General features: G+C 36.5%; 1 protein-coding gene and 2 pseudogenes across 2 annotated transcripts; 1 reads left to right on the top strand and 2 right to left on the bottom strand.

Moving 5' to 3' along the window:
- Positions 1 to 1544: 1544 nt before the first annotated feature.
- Positions 1545 to 6480, bottom strand: LOC120108102 (molybdate-anion transporter-like). 2 transcript variants are annotated; one of them, XM_039121656.1, is made up of 8 exons: positions 6181 to 6480; positions 5258 to 5402; positions 4968 to 5136; positions 3652 to 3922; positions 3303 to 3568; positions 3000 to 3215; positions 2251 to 2359; positions 1545 to 2174 (listed from the first exon to the last, which is right to left on the bottom strand). In XM_039121656.1, exons 1-8 carry the CDS (start codon positions 6329 to 6331, stop codon positions 2032 to 2034), a joined length of 1470 nt encoding a protein of 489 aa, XP_038977584.1. In that variant the 5' UTR covers positions 6332 to 6480; the 3' UTR covers positions 1545 to 2031. The 2 variants fall into 2 exon arrangements, with proteins under 2 accessions (XP_038977584.1, XP_038977591.1); XM_039121663.1 differs by having other exon boundaries at positions 1545 to 2093.
- A 2258-nt stretch (positions 6481 to 8738) lies between these two features.
- On the bottom strand, positions 8739 to 16532 carry LOC120104649 (annotated as a pseudogene).
- A 40-nt stretch (positions 16533 to 16572) lies between these two features.
- LOC120104648 overlaps positions 16573 to 16965 on the top strand; it is a 1191-nt pseudogene continuing 798 nt past the window's right edge.

Genomic DNA, 16965 nt, shown 5'->3' with positions numbered 1-16965 from the left:
CAAAATATAAAATGATGGCTTTTTTTATAGAGGAAAACAATTATTCACATTCTGGTGAGATTACACGTGGCTGACTCTATCAAGAAGCAAAATTGGTTTACCAGGTTTCTAAAGATAGAGGATGCTGGTAGGTAAAGCACAAGGTCCAAATTCCAAATGGTAATCAGCAGAAATACAGTTTCCTTCATGGAAAAAATCCGAGCTTAAAACAGAACGTCGATAGATATAGAAATTCAGACACAAGGATACGGCAATATACAAGGCTTTTCAAATTTCATACGTCATGATCAACAACAACAAAAAAAAGTCAAAAAATTAGTATGCAGAGGACAATTTTCCAAATGCTATCGATCAGTATGAAAAAGAAAAATCCTTTTTGAACAAATATGAAGACACAAACTGAGAAATGGGTGCTTGGAGATGATACTTCTAAAATCTGTCAAAGGAGAGAGATAGAATCATTCTCACCGGTAAATATCAACCCAGGGAAAATGAAAACAGATACTATCTATTAGATTGACTGATGGGCAAGGACACTAAGGTAAGGCTAGCGGAGACAACAATTTGAGCACCAAAAATAACCAATAAGGTTAGCTTGATTAAGTGTATGTTGAATTGGACTTCTCTCAATTGGTCGGCATCCCTCTCCACAAGAGAGGGAAAAACAGGTAATTGCTTCCAGATGGTGGCATATTCACCATTATTTTTTTGGTAAAAAATAAATAAAATGATTAGAAATATAAAGCTCAAAAAATAATGGATGAAAAGAAGTGCGCTAAATTATAAGTTTATAATTTTATAACGTCGTGATATCAAGACACTTGTGTAGGTAAAGCTCCAAAGAGCGAAATAAGTTTATAACGTCGTGATATCAAGTAATAAGTTGACGCACCGCAAATACAGCGAAACTTCGCAGCTCCAGGTGTCCCATGTGCACAAGACGGCAGACTGCTTCGTTGTTGGCATCCAAACAGCCAGTGACTAGACAAGTTGCTCAAAGTCATGCTAAAAATTTGCTCTACTTGGAGGTGGGCTGTATATTAGTTTTCATGATGTATGAGGTTTAACATTAGAAGACCACTTTTATTGTATCGCTTAGAATGTGTTCAGGAGATTGTCTATTGGAATAGGATAAGCATACATATTGTTTAGAACTGCTGAGGTAGACATTTCAATAAACTTAATCGAAATAGAAAAAGAACCTGAGTGTTAGAGGGGAAATTTAATGGGATAGCAATAGTAGATACAATGATGGAACAACATTTGAGATGTTTTAGACTTGCAAGCAGAAGAATTTAGGACTATTCATATATAGACAACAAATGATAATTAAATTCATAATAATCTCGAAACTTGCCAAAGAAAAAGGACAGTCGCTATTTGTTATCAGAAGAAATCATGTAAAACAACAAAAGAAAAATGTAAAAAGTTTCTAGGAGTACAAATTCACATGATCAGATACCTCATGGACTGAGCACAGCCTATCTGAGTATGAATGCAGCAGACTGCCCGTGAGAGAAAATTATCAAATTCAACAAATGTCCTAATTATGCAACAAAAGTACGCTTCTTATTATAGAGTGATTTTTTAGCAACAGCAATCAAGAGTTACAAAAGAAATATCTACATAACAATGCTGTTAGAAGCCCATGTTTTGCATATGTGCAAAAAGATTAAAGAAAGATTAAAGAATGAGGCGTTGGAACAATCAAGTCCTCATCAGATCAGAAAAAAGGTAACGGACCAGCAAAAAATGATTATCAATGTCTAACCTATTTGGCAGGATGCTTAGCACGAGCAGACCACTTCTCTGTTAGAAAGAAAAGGAGAATCTGACTAAAGGAGAGTTCTTTTAAATGGAACAGTTTGCTGGTTTTGAATGGTATTCATGTGCTGACAGTTCTTCTAAATGTCCATAACTCCTCCCAAACCATCTTATTTATCAGCTCAGCTACATCAGCGAATGCAATGCGATGGCAGTATCTTAATGTGAATTACAACTTGTATTGTGCTCCAATTGTCTTCTTCCTGATTAGATATTCAATGGCGCTGTCTCACCATCCCTCTCCTTTAAAGATGACCAATCTTGTGCCTCTGCCAAAAGTTCATTAGCGATACGAATGCAGCCAAGGTCTATTAGTTTTAAGGAGATGACCCATTTTGATGAAGTTGCGCCTCAAGAAAAAAAGATTTCAATGTAATAATACATCAAGTTCAGGTTTGACAGTGCAAGTGATATAAGATAACTTACTTGACTTGTGCATCTCAGCAACCACCATCAGCCGCCTTTGCAAGATCGCAGCCATCAAAAGGAAAATCGAACACATCCCAAACATGACATTTATAGGCAAAGCGCTCACCTTCAAGATACCATTATTTTCAAATATTAGTATTCTCAATGTTTTGTGATTTTTAAACTTTTGAGGAATTTGTAACCTAATAATTCCATCATTTTGTCTTTCGGAATGACGCTAACATATCTCTAATGTCAAGTAGAACTGCAATAAAGAAAACTCCTGACTGAAAGCCTTGCTGCTGCCCATCATCCTTTCCGAGATCAATTTGTACATAAACGTTTCTTTACTAAATGCACCAGCCTGCCTCAGGAGAGAATTTATATATAGCAACCGAAAGAGGGAGTGCATTTATCATCTCTAACATAAAAATATAGATTTGAACAAATGTTGAACCATCCATCCTACTTCTCATGTACATCAACACATGCTGGGTGCTAATGTAACCAAGTAGAAAGAGATATTTAGCCCAGACCATTATCCATAATTTGAAGTAACTGATTGAAGTCATACCAAATATGGATAAAGTTGAACTTATGGAAAAGTTAAGACGATAGATAAGACAGCTGCTCTTTTTAAGTTTAAATAATATTCCATTTGTTCTTTTTGAGGAAAAAATAATCTTGAACATAGTTGGACTATAGCATCTGTTGAACTCCATTTCTGTGAGAACAAAAGAGAGAACTAAAAAAGTTTCCAGACTTACATTGTAAAGCACAATGCAGACAAAAATGTTCAGAGGAATACGGAAGAAGTTCATGATTGTGCTCCTGGCCTCCTCAGGAATGTACTGAGATCTCATTTTCATAATTGATGGCCAAAATATTCCCACAGATGCTTCAAAGACACAGAAACCAAAGAATAGGATACAACCCCCGAATGAGATGCTCCGACCTTTCTCTGTGGAAGGTGCAATGAGGAACTGTTTCACATTAAGAATCAGGTCACACGCATATGAATAACTTAGCAAAAGAATTTCATATTAGTTGATACAAGCAGGAAGTCTTACACTAGTAATAGTAGGAAGGATGAGAGTGAAGGAAGAGATTGCAAAAACAATCTGCATATAACTTTCAACTTTGGGTGTTGGACGGGCCAGAAGCCGAGATGCAATGGAGCTCCCCAACATTGAAGACAACATGAATGTAGCAAAAATAAAGCCATGAGGGATGTCCTCATCATTTGGGCTTAGAGCAGGAGTCCACAAGAAAACAAAAGTATACATAGATCCCTCAAAGAGTGATTGTATTGCACCCAGCAAAGCAATTTTCTCATCTGCTTCAACAAAACAGAATAATATTGAAGCTGATGGCCCTAAATTCCAGACAGATTATTAATCACTAAGATGGCACACCTACCAGAAGCAATGGCTACTGCAGCGACCTTGAACTGAGCAATTAAATCCTTGCTCTCAGAAGGATCTCCGTAGTTTTCACTCCATGAGGGCAAGATAATGACCATGGCTATTGCAAGGAGGATTGCAGCAGCATCAAATGGAGCCACAGGGCCAAGTCCTAAGTTATCAACCAATACATTTGCAAATAACCCAGAGATGATGGCAACAAGACCATTGCCAAGAAATATCGCTTTGGAGAAAGTTAATGATAGCCATTGCGGATCAAAACCTCTCTGTAAAAGAGCAGTAGCAAGGTCCATCAGAACAAAGACCAGGAAGGTAGTCATTTAGATATATGAAATACACTTCCAACATAGTAAGTCAGCAGTCAGATCACCTATTTCAATAATCATTCTAGATTTTGTAATTCGTAATTTAATGAAAGAAGTGCATAATTGCATTGAATACAATTTGAACTTAAGTCAACCCCCAAATAGTTAGGACAAGGCTGATAGTTATGGTTATGGTGCATAATTTATAAACATAATCCTAGTTAGATGGGTTTCCTAATTGAAAAGGAATTCAAATATTCTTAAGCATTTCATCTGAAATTTCCCTCACAGCATTGTTATAATAAATGTAAGAAACTGCATAATCTGAGAATTATTAGCAAATCTTGAGGGAAAAAAGAGATGGTAATCATGATATCTCCACTATTTCCCCCTGAATGTTTATATCTTCCTTTTCATTCCCCTGTTTCTCGCATATTTTTCTTAGCTTCATCTTTTCAATTGATTATGTCCAATTTTCTTATAATATTTCTAAGTGAAGTATACCTATAATTATATCTTAAATCTTGAATTCCAAATGTTGATGGGGAACACAACAGGAGCATAAAATGAGAACAATTGCAACTCACAAATCAAAAGCCAAACATACGTCCAGACATCTATATCAATTAATAAAATCAATGGAAAAATTGCAGCAGGTGAGATTCATTGAGCTGATATGATGGGTAGGTGAAAAATTTTGCAATAAATTGAAAGGGAGAAGAAAGCAAAGGATCTAAGCACACAGCAGCAAAACACAGAAAAGTAATTAGCCAATACACAAATCGAGAGAACCAATCTGATGGATACATCACACTAGAAAAAATTGCTCAAGTTTCTCAGCTTATTTTGGTACTAAAATTCAACTTTAGTTGAGTACAAAACCCGCCTCATTGCTGTGTATATCTAAGATTTCAAACTGACAAAGATGACCAAATCTATCTTTTCTTGAGTAAACTGCAGCAGAGTTAAAAGAACAGAAGGGAAATAAAAAATCAATCATCATGACCTTAAAATGTTCTGCAACAAGCCATGACTCAAAGGCTGAAAAGAGTAGAGACGTTGCGATTCCTCCCAATACACGTCCCAACATCAAAACCTTGTACTCTGGAGAATGCTTGGTGATACAGCTAAGAAAATAAGCTATGCAATAGGTCATACAAGCCCTCTTCCGACCCCTGTATTTGGATGCATCAACCGCAACAATCTTATTCAAACAATTCGCTCTCCCAACAGTTAGATTCCAAAAGAAAAGAAACACCACACATGATAAAACAAATTTATATCAGAAATTCTCACTGTTTGTCAGCCAGAGATCCAACAATCGTCCCAAACAGCATGGAAGATCCAAATCCTGCAATGAAGAGCCGCCCAATATCTCCCTTGTCGAAACCATACTGGCTGTAGAGGTAGTACACATAAGGGCCCTGCAACCAATCACCAGCTGATGCCAAGAAAACAACATCATAATTAGACCAGTCCCCGCCAACACAGAAAGAAAGAAAGAACGAAAGAAAGAAAAAAAACAATCACCACATGATGCCAAGAAAACAACACCATAATTCGACCAATCCCCATCAACAGAGAAAGAAAGAAAGAAAGAAAGAAAGAAAGAAAAACCAATCACTCTCTGATGCCAAGAAAACAACATCATAATTAGACCAATTCCCGCCAACACAGAAGGAAAGAAAGAACGAAAGACCAATCACCAGCTGATGCCAAGAAAACATCATAATCAGACCAATCCCTGCCAACATAGTGAGAAAGAAGAAAGAAAGAAAGAAAGAAAGGAATTCTCCCCATGACAAATATGAAGAAAAATTGACCTCAACTCTCTGGTACTCAATTCATGGCAATCAAGAAAACATAGAATTATTTCATTTAAGTGCTTCCACAAAAGAAGAGCACTAAATCCAAAGATCAATCCGAGCAAACACACAAAGAGACGATCAACCGACATTATTTAACAAGATGAATCTACCGACATTATCAGACAAAAAAAACATCAAATTAACTCCAGAAATCGAACACTTTCAAAACCCTGGGGATCAATCCAGACAGAGCCAAAGGCTCGTCGTTTAGATCGGAAAAACCGGAAGGGATCCCCCTATACCAGAGCCTCGGCTCCAGATCGACGATCCCAGATTGCGAACCGGAGGGTTTTTTCCAGGCAAGATCTGAAGGGTTAATCTTGGGGAGGAACGTAAGAGGCGGGGACGGACCCATGGCGAGGGAGTAGACGACGAGGTAGTTGTTCTTGAAGGAGTTGAAGGCGGAGGAGATGGCGACGCGGTCTTTGTTGGTCTTGCTCAGCTCCACCGTCGCCACCACCACCGACAAACCCCCGAACGCCAGGTAGTAGAAGAGCTCCATTCTTTTCTCGTCTTCCCCGTTCGCCCCTTGATTCACAAGAGAGTTCCTCTTGGGATTAGAAGGGAACGAGGCCTTACGTTCTTTTCTCTTCCTTCCCCTTCCACCTCCCTTCCCGTGACTCTGGAGATACGTTCCGAATTCCCCGATCTCGGCCAATCGGGGGTATATATACACATCGTTTCTCGAATCACCTTTAGCTCGAATCCTGTTCTTTAACTTATTTTAAGGAAAATAAATTTATATACCATAAACTAAGATGATGTTTAACGTTGTTAAACATATGATTAATTTATTATAATCTATAGTGTAATCTTGCACCTCATGAGTACGTTCTGCATGGAGTTATTGGTCTGACCCTTTTGAAGGTATGAGCATATGAATATATGATTGATTACAGGTTTGCTGGGGCTGAATTGGGTCATGGCAGGGTCAAATTTTATTTATATACAAATCAGATCAGAATTTTATATTCAAACTTGATTTGTTTTTCTTCTAATTGGGTCTGATGGGATTTAGATTCTGTGTTAGTTATCTACTTGGTTTATCAAATGAAACTAAATTAAAGATAGTTAAAAATATAAATCATAAGTAATGTGCATAAATCTGTTGATTTCTCATATATTTTTTAAAGAAAAACTTGATTTTAAATATATTTTTCAAAAGATCAAATGTTTGACATGATCATCAATTTTGCATTCCATATGCATGAAGATTGACTACCAAGAACATGTAAATTGTCACAATGACAATATATATATATAACAATTTTTAAACTCAAAGAGGTTCCAAATATATAGTTGGTTATTTGGGTTAGGTTTTGTCTGGATTTGGTTACTTCACGACCTCTTGATGACCCAATATAATTTTTTTTTGTAAGAATGATTTTGGAGAGGGGGGGCTGAAATCAAAATGTACGTAAGGTTAAACCCAAATTACTTTTTCTATTTCATATTTAATTAGCTAACTTCATGTTGGATTGTTTAGGTTTATCTTTGGAAGTTAATTCTTGATCAAAAGTCAGTCAATGGAATGCACGCAACAATTTTTCATGCAAAAATAAAAATTAATGGAACCATAACTAAGATTTTTGCATATGGTACTATTTAATTTTTTTCTAAGAAAAATTTGCTACAGCAGATCGAGTTTATCTTCTTTTCATTTTCTAACCTTGATTAAGAGTCAAGATATTATTTTCCCAATGATGCTTCATACTTAACATGGGATCTACGCAACAAAATAGAAAATGACTAATCATGATCATTAGTGGGCAGCATCATTATCAGGCAAACAGTTCCCTATGAAATCGGCATAGGGTTTGCAGCCATGCGCTTTTTGTTCGGGTCCAAGCGAAAACCAGCCGGCTCAGGTTTCTTGGGCCCACGACCAGTCCCCACCCCTCTCGGATCGTATCAGGAGGACTGCAAAAGGACTTGCCTTCAGTCATTCTCTTGGTTTTTTTCCTACGTTAACGCGGAGGGCAATAAATACAATTGCTCGCATTGCTGACACGTACAACAATGCAAGGAAATCTGGCAATGGTCCCTGGTAATAATATTCTTCGAACTTGTAGATTTTTCAAAAGTATATCTATTTTTTCTCTTTACTGGATTATTCTTCGTATTATTATTTATAACATACTACTCGATTTATTCACAATATATTCACATCCCACAACTACTTCAAGATGGCATTTCTAGGCTACAAATGATGTTATATGCTCTTGTGACAACTGAAATGATGGCATTTCTGGGAGCTGTCTTTTTTACATAAAAAAAAAAAAAAAAGAGGGGGGAGACTGCTAACATCTTTTCAGATCCTAACTTTGCTCAAACTGGGGAACAAAATCTTCAACTCAGTTACCGACTGAGATCAGGATCCGAGAGCAGCTCTTGCCATCGCCAAGGCTCCATCATGTTTGATTTCAACGAGGTATCCACTAATGCGAAGGAAGATACAACCAGGATTACCAGATTTATTTGAAAGCTCGTGATCTCTCAAACGGCTCCAAGGTGATGAAAGAGGCCTTCGCAGAAAAAAAAAATGCTTATAGCCTCAAAACGAACTGTCTCGCAATACATTCAGGGAAAAAAATGTTGTCACTCTAAGATGCTTCATTCTAGTCTAATATGTACTGAAAAAAATATGGTATGCAAGACTTTTTTAACTTCCATAAATTCATCACCGGCAAGGGGGCAAAAGGGTAGAATGGGAGATTTGGTGCTTGTAGCACCAGGGCAAGTAGTGGCTGCTCTGGAGGCTTGGGGTGGGTTCAGATAAGTAGTGTTCCTTTTTCTTTGCCTCTTTCCTCCATAGGAATCTTTGAGCTAAATCTCGGGCCCTTCCTGAAGTGAAGGACAAGGGTTCGCTCGGACGCCATTTTATGAACTTCCTGGATTGTTGCTGCTGCTGCTTAAATAAGGCCATTTTATAAACTTCAGTAAAAAGTACCACTGGAATCGTCAGGAAACACCAGCTCAGCTGCCTTTGTGTACAAGGTGCAGGATATGCTTGTGTGATAGACAAAATGCTTGCCTGAATGCAAAATTAAGGGAGGGGAAACACAACCATTCATATAGTGACTCCTGATTAAAACTCGAGTACAACATTTATTTTCAGTTAGTTGCTGAAATCAATACTTGAGGGCAGCTCTTGCCATAGCCAAGGCTCCTTCATATGTTTGATTTCCACCTATGAATCCGCTCATATGAACGAAAACGCAACCAGGAATACCGGATTCCTTTGAAAGTTCATCATCTCTCAAACCCCTCCAAGGCAATGGAAGAGGCATTCGGCTTTCAAATTTATCGGGAGATATTGCCACTGCTTGCACTCGCCAATTTTTGCCCCGATCATCCTGCAAATATAAGAAGTCAAGAAAAGCTCAAGCACACTTAAATAGCATAATGATGATTTGATGTCACACCATGGTGGCATAGATAACAATCATGTAGCTAGAGGGAATGAACTACTAAAAGTGTATCCTGAGGTGCTATATCATTGATTCAACAAGGAAAAGTATATTGAGGAATCCAATCCAATCTAAAATGATTACACTAATAAGTAGAATTTCAAAATGTTATCAACCACCTCTGGTAGAAGGGAAGAATGTTGTTCCTGTGTGAGATGCATGAAAAGTACTGAGTGCAGGTTCTATTGAATGCACTGACAACTAAAATGATTTCTCGGTCTAGACTATACATGTCACACAAATCAAAAGATTTACTTCAATAGAGCACTGCCGTCTCAAACTGTCCAGCATAATGCGGATCTATTTATCTATTAGACAATAATAGCTTCTAAAATTAGTGACTTTAGGCTCAAAATATCACACTGTATTGAACTTTGTTCATGCACACCAATATGAATGGAAATAATCTCTCACTAACCTAATTGTTCGACAAGTAGATAGTCCAATGTGCATGACTATATGCTACTAATAAATTCTTCTGGTCCAAGTCAAAAAATAAATATTCCAGCCGAATGAACTTACCTGATAAAGAACATACTTGATGAGAGGATCAATTTTCAGTTCCTCTTCAAGCTCGAACAAATGAAGCTTCCACTGCAACAAGAAAGATTAAGTTGAATAAGAATCAACTCCTCTGGATAATTAGCATATAGATATTAGTCAATTAACTCTATAAATCCTAATCAGATAAGGGAAAAACGATCATACAAAATCTTCAATAACATGGTTAATTTTCACAAAAATCAAGACCAGTAAGAGTAAAACCCTCGAAAATTACATACCTCACTACATTTCTAAATGGACCATATAATCATTCATATAAAAATGCCAATAAAAATGATGGGGCTTAATCTAAAAATTTGTTTTTCTGAAGGTGACCCGCTTGTAATTAAATTAAGCATTGTGAATATATGGTTGGCCTGACTGCCAAAAAAAAACTATATATGGCCTTATGCGCTTGATCATCTCTTGTCTGAATGATACAATGTGGTGCTAAATATGCAAATCAAGCAGGAGCCACTAGAAGTTGCGTCAGACTCGGCCCATAGTCTTGATACCTGAGGCTGAGCTCAACCAAACCTGAATTGCCTGCAATACTTCAGCCTAAGCCTGTCCTCAAAACTTTACAAGACTAAGAAATGCAAGGCTGGCTGCCTAGCCCAAGATTGTTTAGCACGAGCCAAGCCGTCTCTCAGCACAACCTCAACCTATGTTTTCTGATTCTTGGGTGACTGCTGACTAAGGTAATATTAATAAGGGCAATATATAGTTTACTAAGTATACATCGAGGGTGTCAGTCAGTGCATAGGCAAAAATCATTGGGGGTTGGTACCAAGGACCTGGGTTTGAGTCCTATCCTCAACCCAATTTCAGTAGGATTTCTCCCACCATATTTGTCAAAAATATACATATATAATATATTTTAGCCAGGTAGAGCTGATCTAATTAGCACAGTGAAGATTAGCTTAGGCTCAACTTCAGTTGATATCAACCAAGATTCCAGCCCAACCCATTGTCATTCTAACTTGGTCCATCTAAAATGAGAGTTAGGTCAAGCTGGTCATCGGCTAGCAGTAACGAGCGTGGTATGAACAGATTCCATCAACTCTGTGACAAGAAGAAACATGGCATCGTATCCTTGGTCAGCATTATGTGTGGGTATTACGTGACAATTCATCGCACATCAGAGATCTTGTAGCTTTGCCTTCACTCAGATATGGGAACCAAAGTCACTGTTTGCCCATATTGATAAAATCAAGGTTACAAGAGAGAGAGAGAGAGAGAGAGAGAGAGAGAGATCAGTAGCCGATGTCTTACTTCATTTTCTTTTTTCCTATCACCTTGAGCTCTGGGGTCCTCCTAGGCACCCAATGCCCTCCCCTAGACACTGGTCTCCTGCATATTATAGTCTTTTAAAATCTTTGAATATAACCATGGTGAAAGGTCAAAGAAGCTGTTCTGTGCAAAGATCTGCTATACTACAATTCCTAAGAGAAGGTGATGAACGGTCTAGAAATATGGATGAAGATAATCAAATCACAGGCTATGGATCTTGACCATTGATCATATTTCCATAGCTCCATTTGCTAACAAAATCATAACAATATAATTCTTCAAAAATTATGTCTCACAAACTTTTTCCAGAATCTTTATGATCCTATTAACAAACGAAAGAAAAGTGTTATTGCTTTTGTTTCATTTAAAATGCCGATATTGACTAGCATTACAAAAATTAAAAGTAAAATACCTTTTTCATTCTAGACCATTCATAAATTTTAAAGAGACCCAGATATCCAAACAGCTCCCAGAAGAACCTATCCTCGAACATTCTTCAGGTGTTTGCTTCCAAGATGTTGAGTGGCTTTCTTAGGTTTGAAGTTGCAATAATAAAACTATGGAGGTTCTAGTCAACAATTTATAAAGATCTTGCTCATTTAGGCTTGGCAAATCACCACCATCTCATTAACCCACTTGCTACTAGAAAAGATATATGATATTTTTGTATTGCAATTAATATGCATTTATAAGTCACTACCAAAACATACACAGCACAATATTGAAATAAGAAAAGTTATATATATATATATATATATATAGAAAGAGAGAGAAAGAGTGCTGGACTTGGTTACACTTGAGTAGATCCCCTCACATCTGATCGGGTCTAAATTAGACAATAGGGGTTTTACCATTGATGATTCCGAGCCGTTAGATATGATCACCTTTAAACTGTTTTACATGCCAAAAATTATATGATTTGGAGACCCCAACCTATGCATCAACTGACCAAAAAAAAAATATATATTTAGTATTATTTAGAATATCCATTTTTTGGACCACTTGGCGCTAGGCTAGGCATCTCAATCACATAATTTTTGGTATGTAAGCAATCTAAAGGTAGTAGATCCCATCCGAGGGTTTTGATCGTCGGTGTAGAACCCCCATCATGCAATCCAGACTTAACCAAATCTCAGTGGGAGATCCACTCGAGTGTAGCCTAGTCTCGCTATATGTATACATACATACATACATACATATATATATATAGATATCTATATATATATACACACACACACATAAATAATATACATACATACATACATACATACATACATACATACATACATACATATATACATACATATATATATATACACATATACATATATATACACATATATATACATACATATGTATGTATGTATATATGAATTAAAAATAATATTAGTTTAAAAATGCTGCAAACATACTAAAATCAGAATATTCGAATCATCGGTGTAAGACCCCATCATCCAATCTAAATCTCACCAAATCTGACTCGAGATCTACTCAAGTGTAGCCTAATCTATATATATATATGAATTACAATAATAATAATTTAAAAATACTGGCACAACATCTTAAATCAGAATATACAATCACATACATGGGAAAGACCAGACTGAACACCACACTCATGGCAAATCAAACTTAAAAAATTGGCATAACCCAAAAAGAAAATAAGATGCACTTAACAAAAAGGCATATATTTCAAGTATAGAGCAAAAGGCAATTCCCTCATGGAAAAAATGCTTAAATAGTTAAAATAAAATAATTGGACGTACTTACAGGGCAAAATTTACTCAAACCATGATTTCTCCACTTGGATCAACCATTTTGTCTTGATTCTAGACACTCGATGACAATTGATCGTGCAGGTAGCCATGATCTGGCATGAAAACGAACACTCTGGCAAACACATTAAAAAAAATGTAATGTTATGTGGAAGAGTTTGCTTCTGGTCAAAAATACATCTAAAAGTTTAGCAGCACCCTGGCAAAAAAAAGATGGTGCGGATACGAGAACTAGACAAGAAATTTTTAACCTCTAAAAATTCACTGCCCAGCAAGCATCATAGCTTGCTGAAAAGCTGCATTCTCGTTCTCTGAAGATTGGTCAGGATCCATCCAATTCAAATTAAGCGCCCAACCCGTGACGATAAATGTGTGTTGTTCACCATATTTTGGAGGCTGATCCGACTCGTATTGATTTATCCCATTATCAATGGCATCAATTGCCTGTTACATGTAATCAGCACGAGTTATTAATCAACTTAGTATATGGATCAACTAAAACGTTAAATGTAAGTTTAGTGTCAAAAATACATAATATGACATAACGCGATGAATAGTAGGTGTCCTGTTTGTGAGAGAAACAACAAAAAGAAACATAAAGCACATTTCTTCATTCATTTCAGCTACAGAAAAGATGTTTTATTGATTACTGTCGCAATCAGAAGCGAGAAAAAAGAAACTGATCACTAACCTTTAACAAAAACTAGTTGCTGCAAGGGAAACATAGAGGTAAACAAGGTCCATGATTTCGGTACCGGGCTACCGGACTATTACCAAACTGGTACAATAATGTGCTCACTCAATACGTGAATATCTACCGGTTCGGTACCAACACAGCACTTTTTGGTTTTTTCTCTGTTTATTTTTTTTTGAGGATTATTTTAAGGGTTATGGATGTTTAAAATAAGGATGTTATTATTCAAAGTACTCGAATAAGATTTTATGGATGTTCAAAGTACCTAATAAATTTTCTATTAGCAAATTAGACATCTTAAAAATTTGAAATTCAAATAGCACTAGTAGTTATTGGAAATTCTATGGAACACTTTATGGTGCTATATATCTATACTATTCAAACAACAGTTATAATAGATTAGTATCAGAAGCTTCTAAGAACAACTCAAAAGTTATACTCTGTTAACTCTTAGACTACGTGATCAACCATGCAAATAAATATCAACCAAGTTTTTCATTAGATATTGTCTCCAAAGACCCATACATCATTTGCTCATGATGTCTCTATAAAAATAAATGAAAATAAAAATTAGACATCGTAAGACTTGATTTATATGTCATCAAGTACTCTTAGGTCATTTTCATAACATTTTCCAGCTACAACCATCAACCTTCAAGAACTACAATGGAATTAACAAAAATAATACCATTGGAGCTAAAACCAAGCACCATACATATAAACAAGAGTCTTTTAATATAATCAAACTCTCAGAAAAAAGGAATGGTGGGATATTTGCAGTAATTTAGAACATTCAAGTCTGTGTAGTTTTTGTATTTACTGATACATTATTAGTGCTCAAAGTTGTAGTACTACCATTGTAGATCGATCAGGGCACATGATGCTAGATCATCATAATTTGTAACTGCTTGAAGTCTTCGAACAAAGGTTACTCAAATAGCATATGTGGGAAAAGAAAAAAAAAGCAAGGAAAGATGAAAAAAAGAAAGAAGGAGAGGAGAGAATAAGAAAAAGAAAGAAATGGGAGAAAGAAGAAGCAAAGGAAAGAAAGGAAGGGAACAAGAAGAAAAATGGAAGAAAGGAAGGGAGCAAGAAGAAGAACAGTAAGAAAGAAAAGAAAAAAGATTAGAAGAAGAAGAAAAGAAGAAATGAAGGAAAGAAGAAGAAAAGGAAAGAAAGAAAGCAAGGGAAGAAGAAGAAAAAAGAAGAAAGCAAGGGAAGAAGAAGAAAATGGAAAGAAAGGAAGGGAGAAGAAAAAGAAAAAATATGAGGGAACAAAGGAAAAAGAAGAGAAGAAGGAAATAAAAGAAGGGAGAAGAAAAGAAAAGAGGGAGGAAGAAAAAAGGGCAAAGAGATGGGAAAAAAAAGGTAAGGGGCCTAACTGACTTGAATCGCTCCGGACTAAGCAGGGCTGGGCAATTCCACTCGATTCGGGCCAGTTCAGCCTCGTTCAGACCCTTTTGCCGAATAGAACCTCTGAACCGCCCGATGCCGTACCAATTCGGGTGGTTCGGGTTGGTTCGGCATTCCTTGGGTAAATATATCTCTAGCAATCACTTCTAGGAGTTGATGCCAGGAAAAATCAAAGCTGAATCTATCTCTAGCAAACACTTCGAGGACTATCTCAAGATACAATTTTTTCCAAGCAATCTCATAAGAGAGGAAGAATATGATCAAATAGTGATTCAAGAATTTTTAAGCATGTAGGAAGATCCTCTGGATGACTGAACCTTCAATCATTTAGCCGTTGTCTGGCGAGACTTTATAGACAAGCTAAAATGCCCACCAAAGCAGAATTAAACGATTAGTGGTGTTTGATTCTGCTGCATGTCTATCACCTTTGTAGGCTGCAGCATTGAAATACACTGGAATTGAAACTGATGGTTCTTTTGTCAGTACTGTTACTCATATTCTTTGAGGCTTGTGGTAAGCAGGCCTTTACAGACCCCTCCTTGATTCTATTACTTTCAAAGATATAAAGATAAAATCTTGGTGATAATGCCCCTCCACACATATTAAACATGCATGCCCAAATACACAACACCTAAAGAAGTACAAGTACTATTTGTTATACTATATCAGGTCAAATTAAATCAAAATGAACACTGTGGAAAGAACTATGGCAGTATGAAGTTTTATGCATATCCAGCTTAATACCTCGATGAAGCTTTTATATACAGCAAGATATAGACGATCTACATCTTGGTGTCCTTCATCAAGCTGAAGCTCCTTCGCAATTATCTCCTTACCATAATGCTACAAAATGAGAATAAAAAGTAAACCCGCAGTCTAGAAGGATCTGGAAAAAGACTTAATATCACAATAAACAAACATAAAGGACTTATTTCCTTCCATGTGTACATATACTAATGTAAAAACCTACATTTTCTAAAATGACTTGGAGATGCAGATATCTTTAAGTACAGAAGACAGCAGATTATATCTCAATATTTTGGGAAATGAAGAAAGGCAAAAAAAGGTCATTTTGTAAAAAGGAACATATAAACCTACAAAAAAAGGAAAATTCTAAAGAAATGTCAGTCTTGTAGCCAATCCAGAATGCACTCATATGCACCGTTTTCTATTGAAGGACTTAGTATGAGGCAAGGTAAACGAGGAAAAGATAACATTGAACAATGATCACATAAGGTCAATTAGTGGATTATGTAATATAAACAGTTTAGGTCTCATCTTATCATCCTCAAGGTCTCCCATCTTTAGTTCTCATGTACTTTATTAGTTTATAAGTTTCCTTTTAGACTCCCGCTGCTTCCCATTCACACGTTTTCTCCTTATATTTCTTAGATTTCTTCTATAAAATGGAAATTATTAGGCTAGGTATGCTTTTGCTTTTCATTCACATGGAAGTCATGCAACACTAACAAAATTCATTCTTGAGAAACTTTTCCCCAGCAACAAATTATGCATTCTTACGAGTAATATCAGACCATTTAATGAAAACTGTGCGATGACAAAAGGGGTGAGAATAAGAAATTTTGATGTTATAATTCTGGAACCAAAAGGTTCATCTTTTTCTAAGTCAAGAGATGATTTAGTTATAGCATGCTAGTTTGATATCAGACGACTCAGGAAAGCAAGAATTAATGAACATCCATAATAACTACTCATCCTGACAAAAGTCAACAGTTCACCCTCTCACAGCACTTTTAAAACATTTGGGCTGAGAAAGACAAAAGAAGGATCCTCTTAACCAAAAGGATACCTTGCATGGAAAACACAAGGACAAGGTACTTAGGCAAGGTTGCTGCTCATTATATGCATTTCAAGAAATCTCAGCTCGATCATAGGTAGGCATTCCGGATCTGGCCATAAAAGCATTTGGTACCCATAAGGAGCCAAA

This window comes from Phoenix dactylifera, chromosome 2 (genome assembly GCF_009389715.1).
Source record: "Phoenix dactylifera cultivar Barhee BC4 chromosome 2, palm_55x_up_171113_PBpolish2nd_filt_p, whole genome shotgun sequence".
Classification (NCBI taxonomy): Eukaryota; Viridiplantae; Streptophyta; class Magnoliopsida; order Arecales; family Arecaceae; genus Phoenix; species Phoenix dactylifera.
The sequence above is the reverse complement of the archived record's forward strand: the minus strand, read 5'-3'. Positions and strand labels throughout refer to the sequence as shown.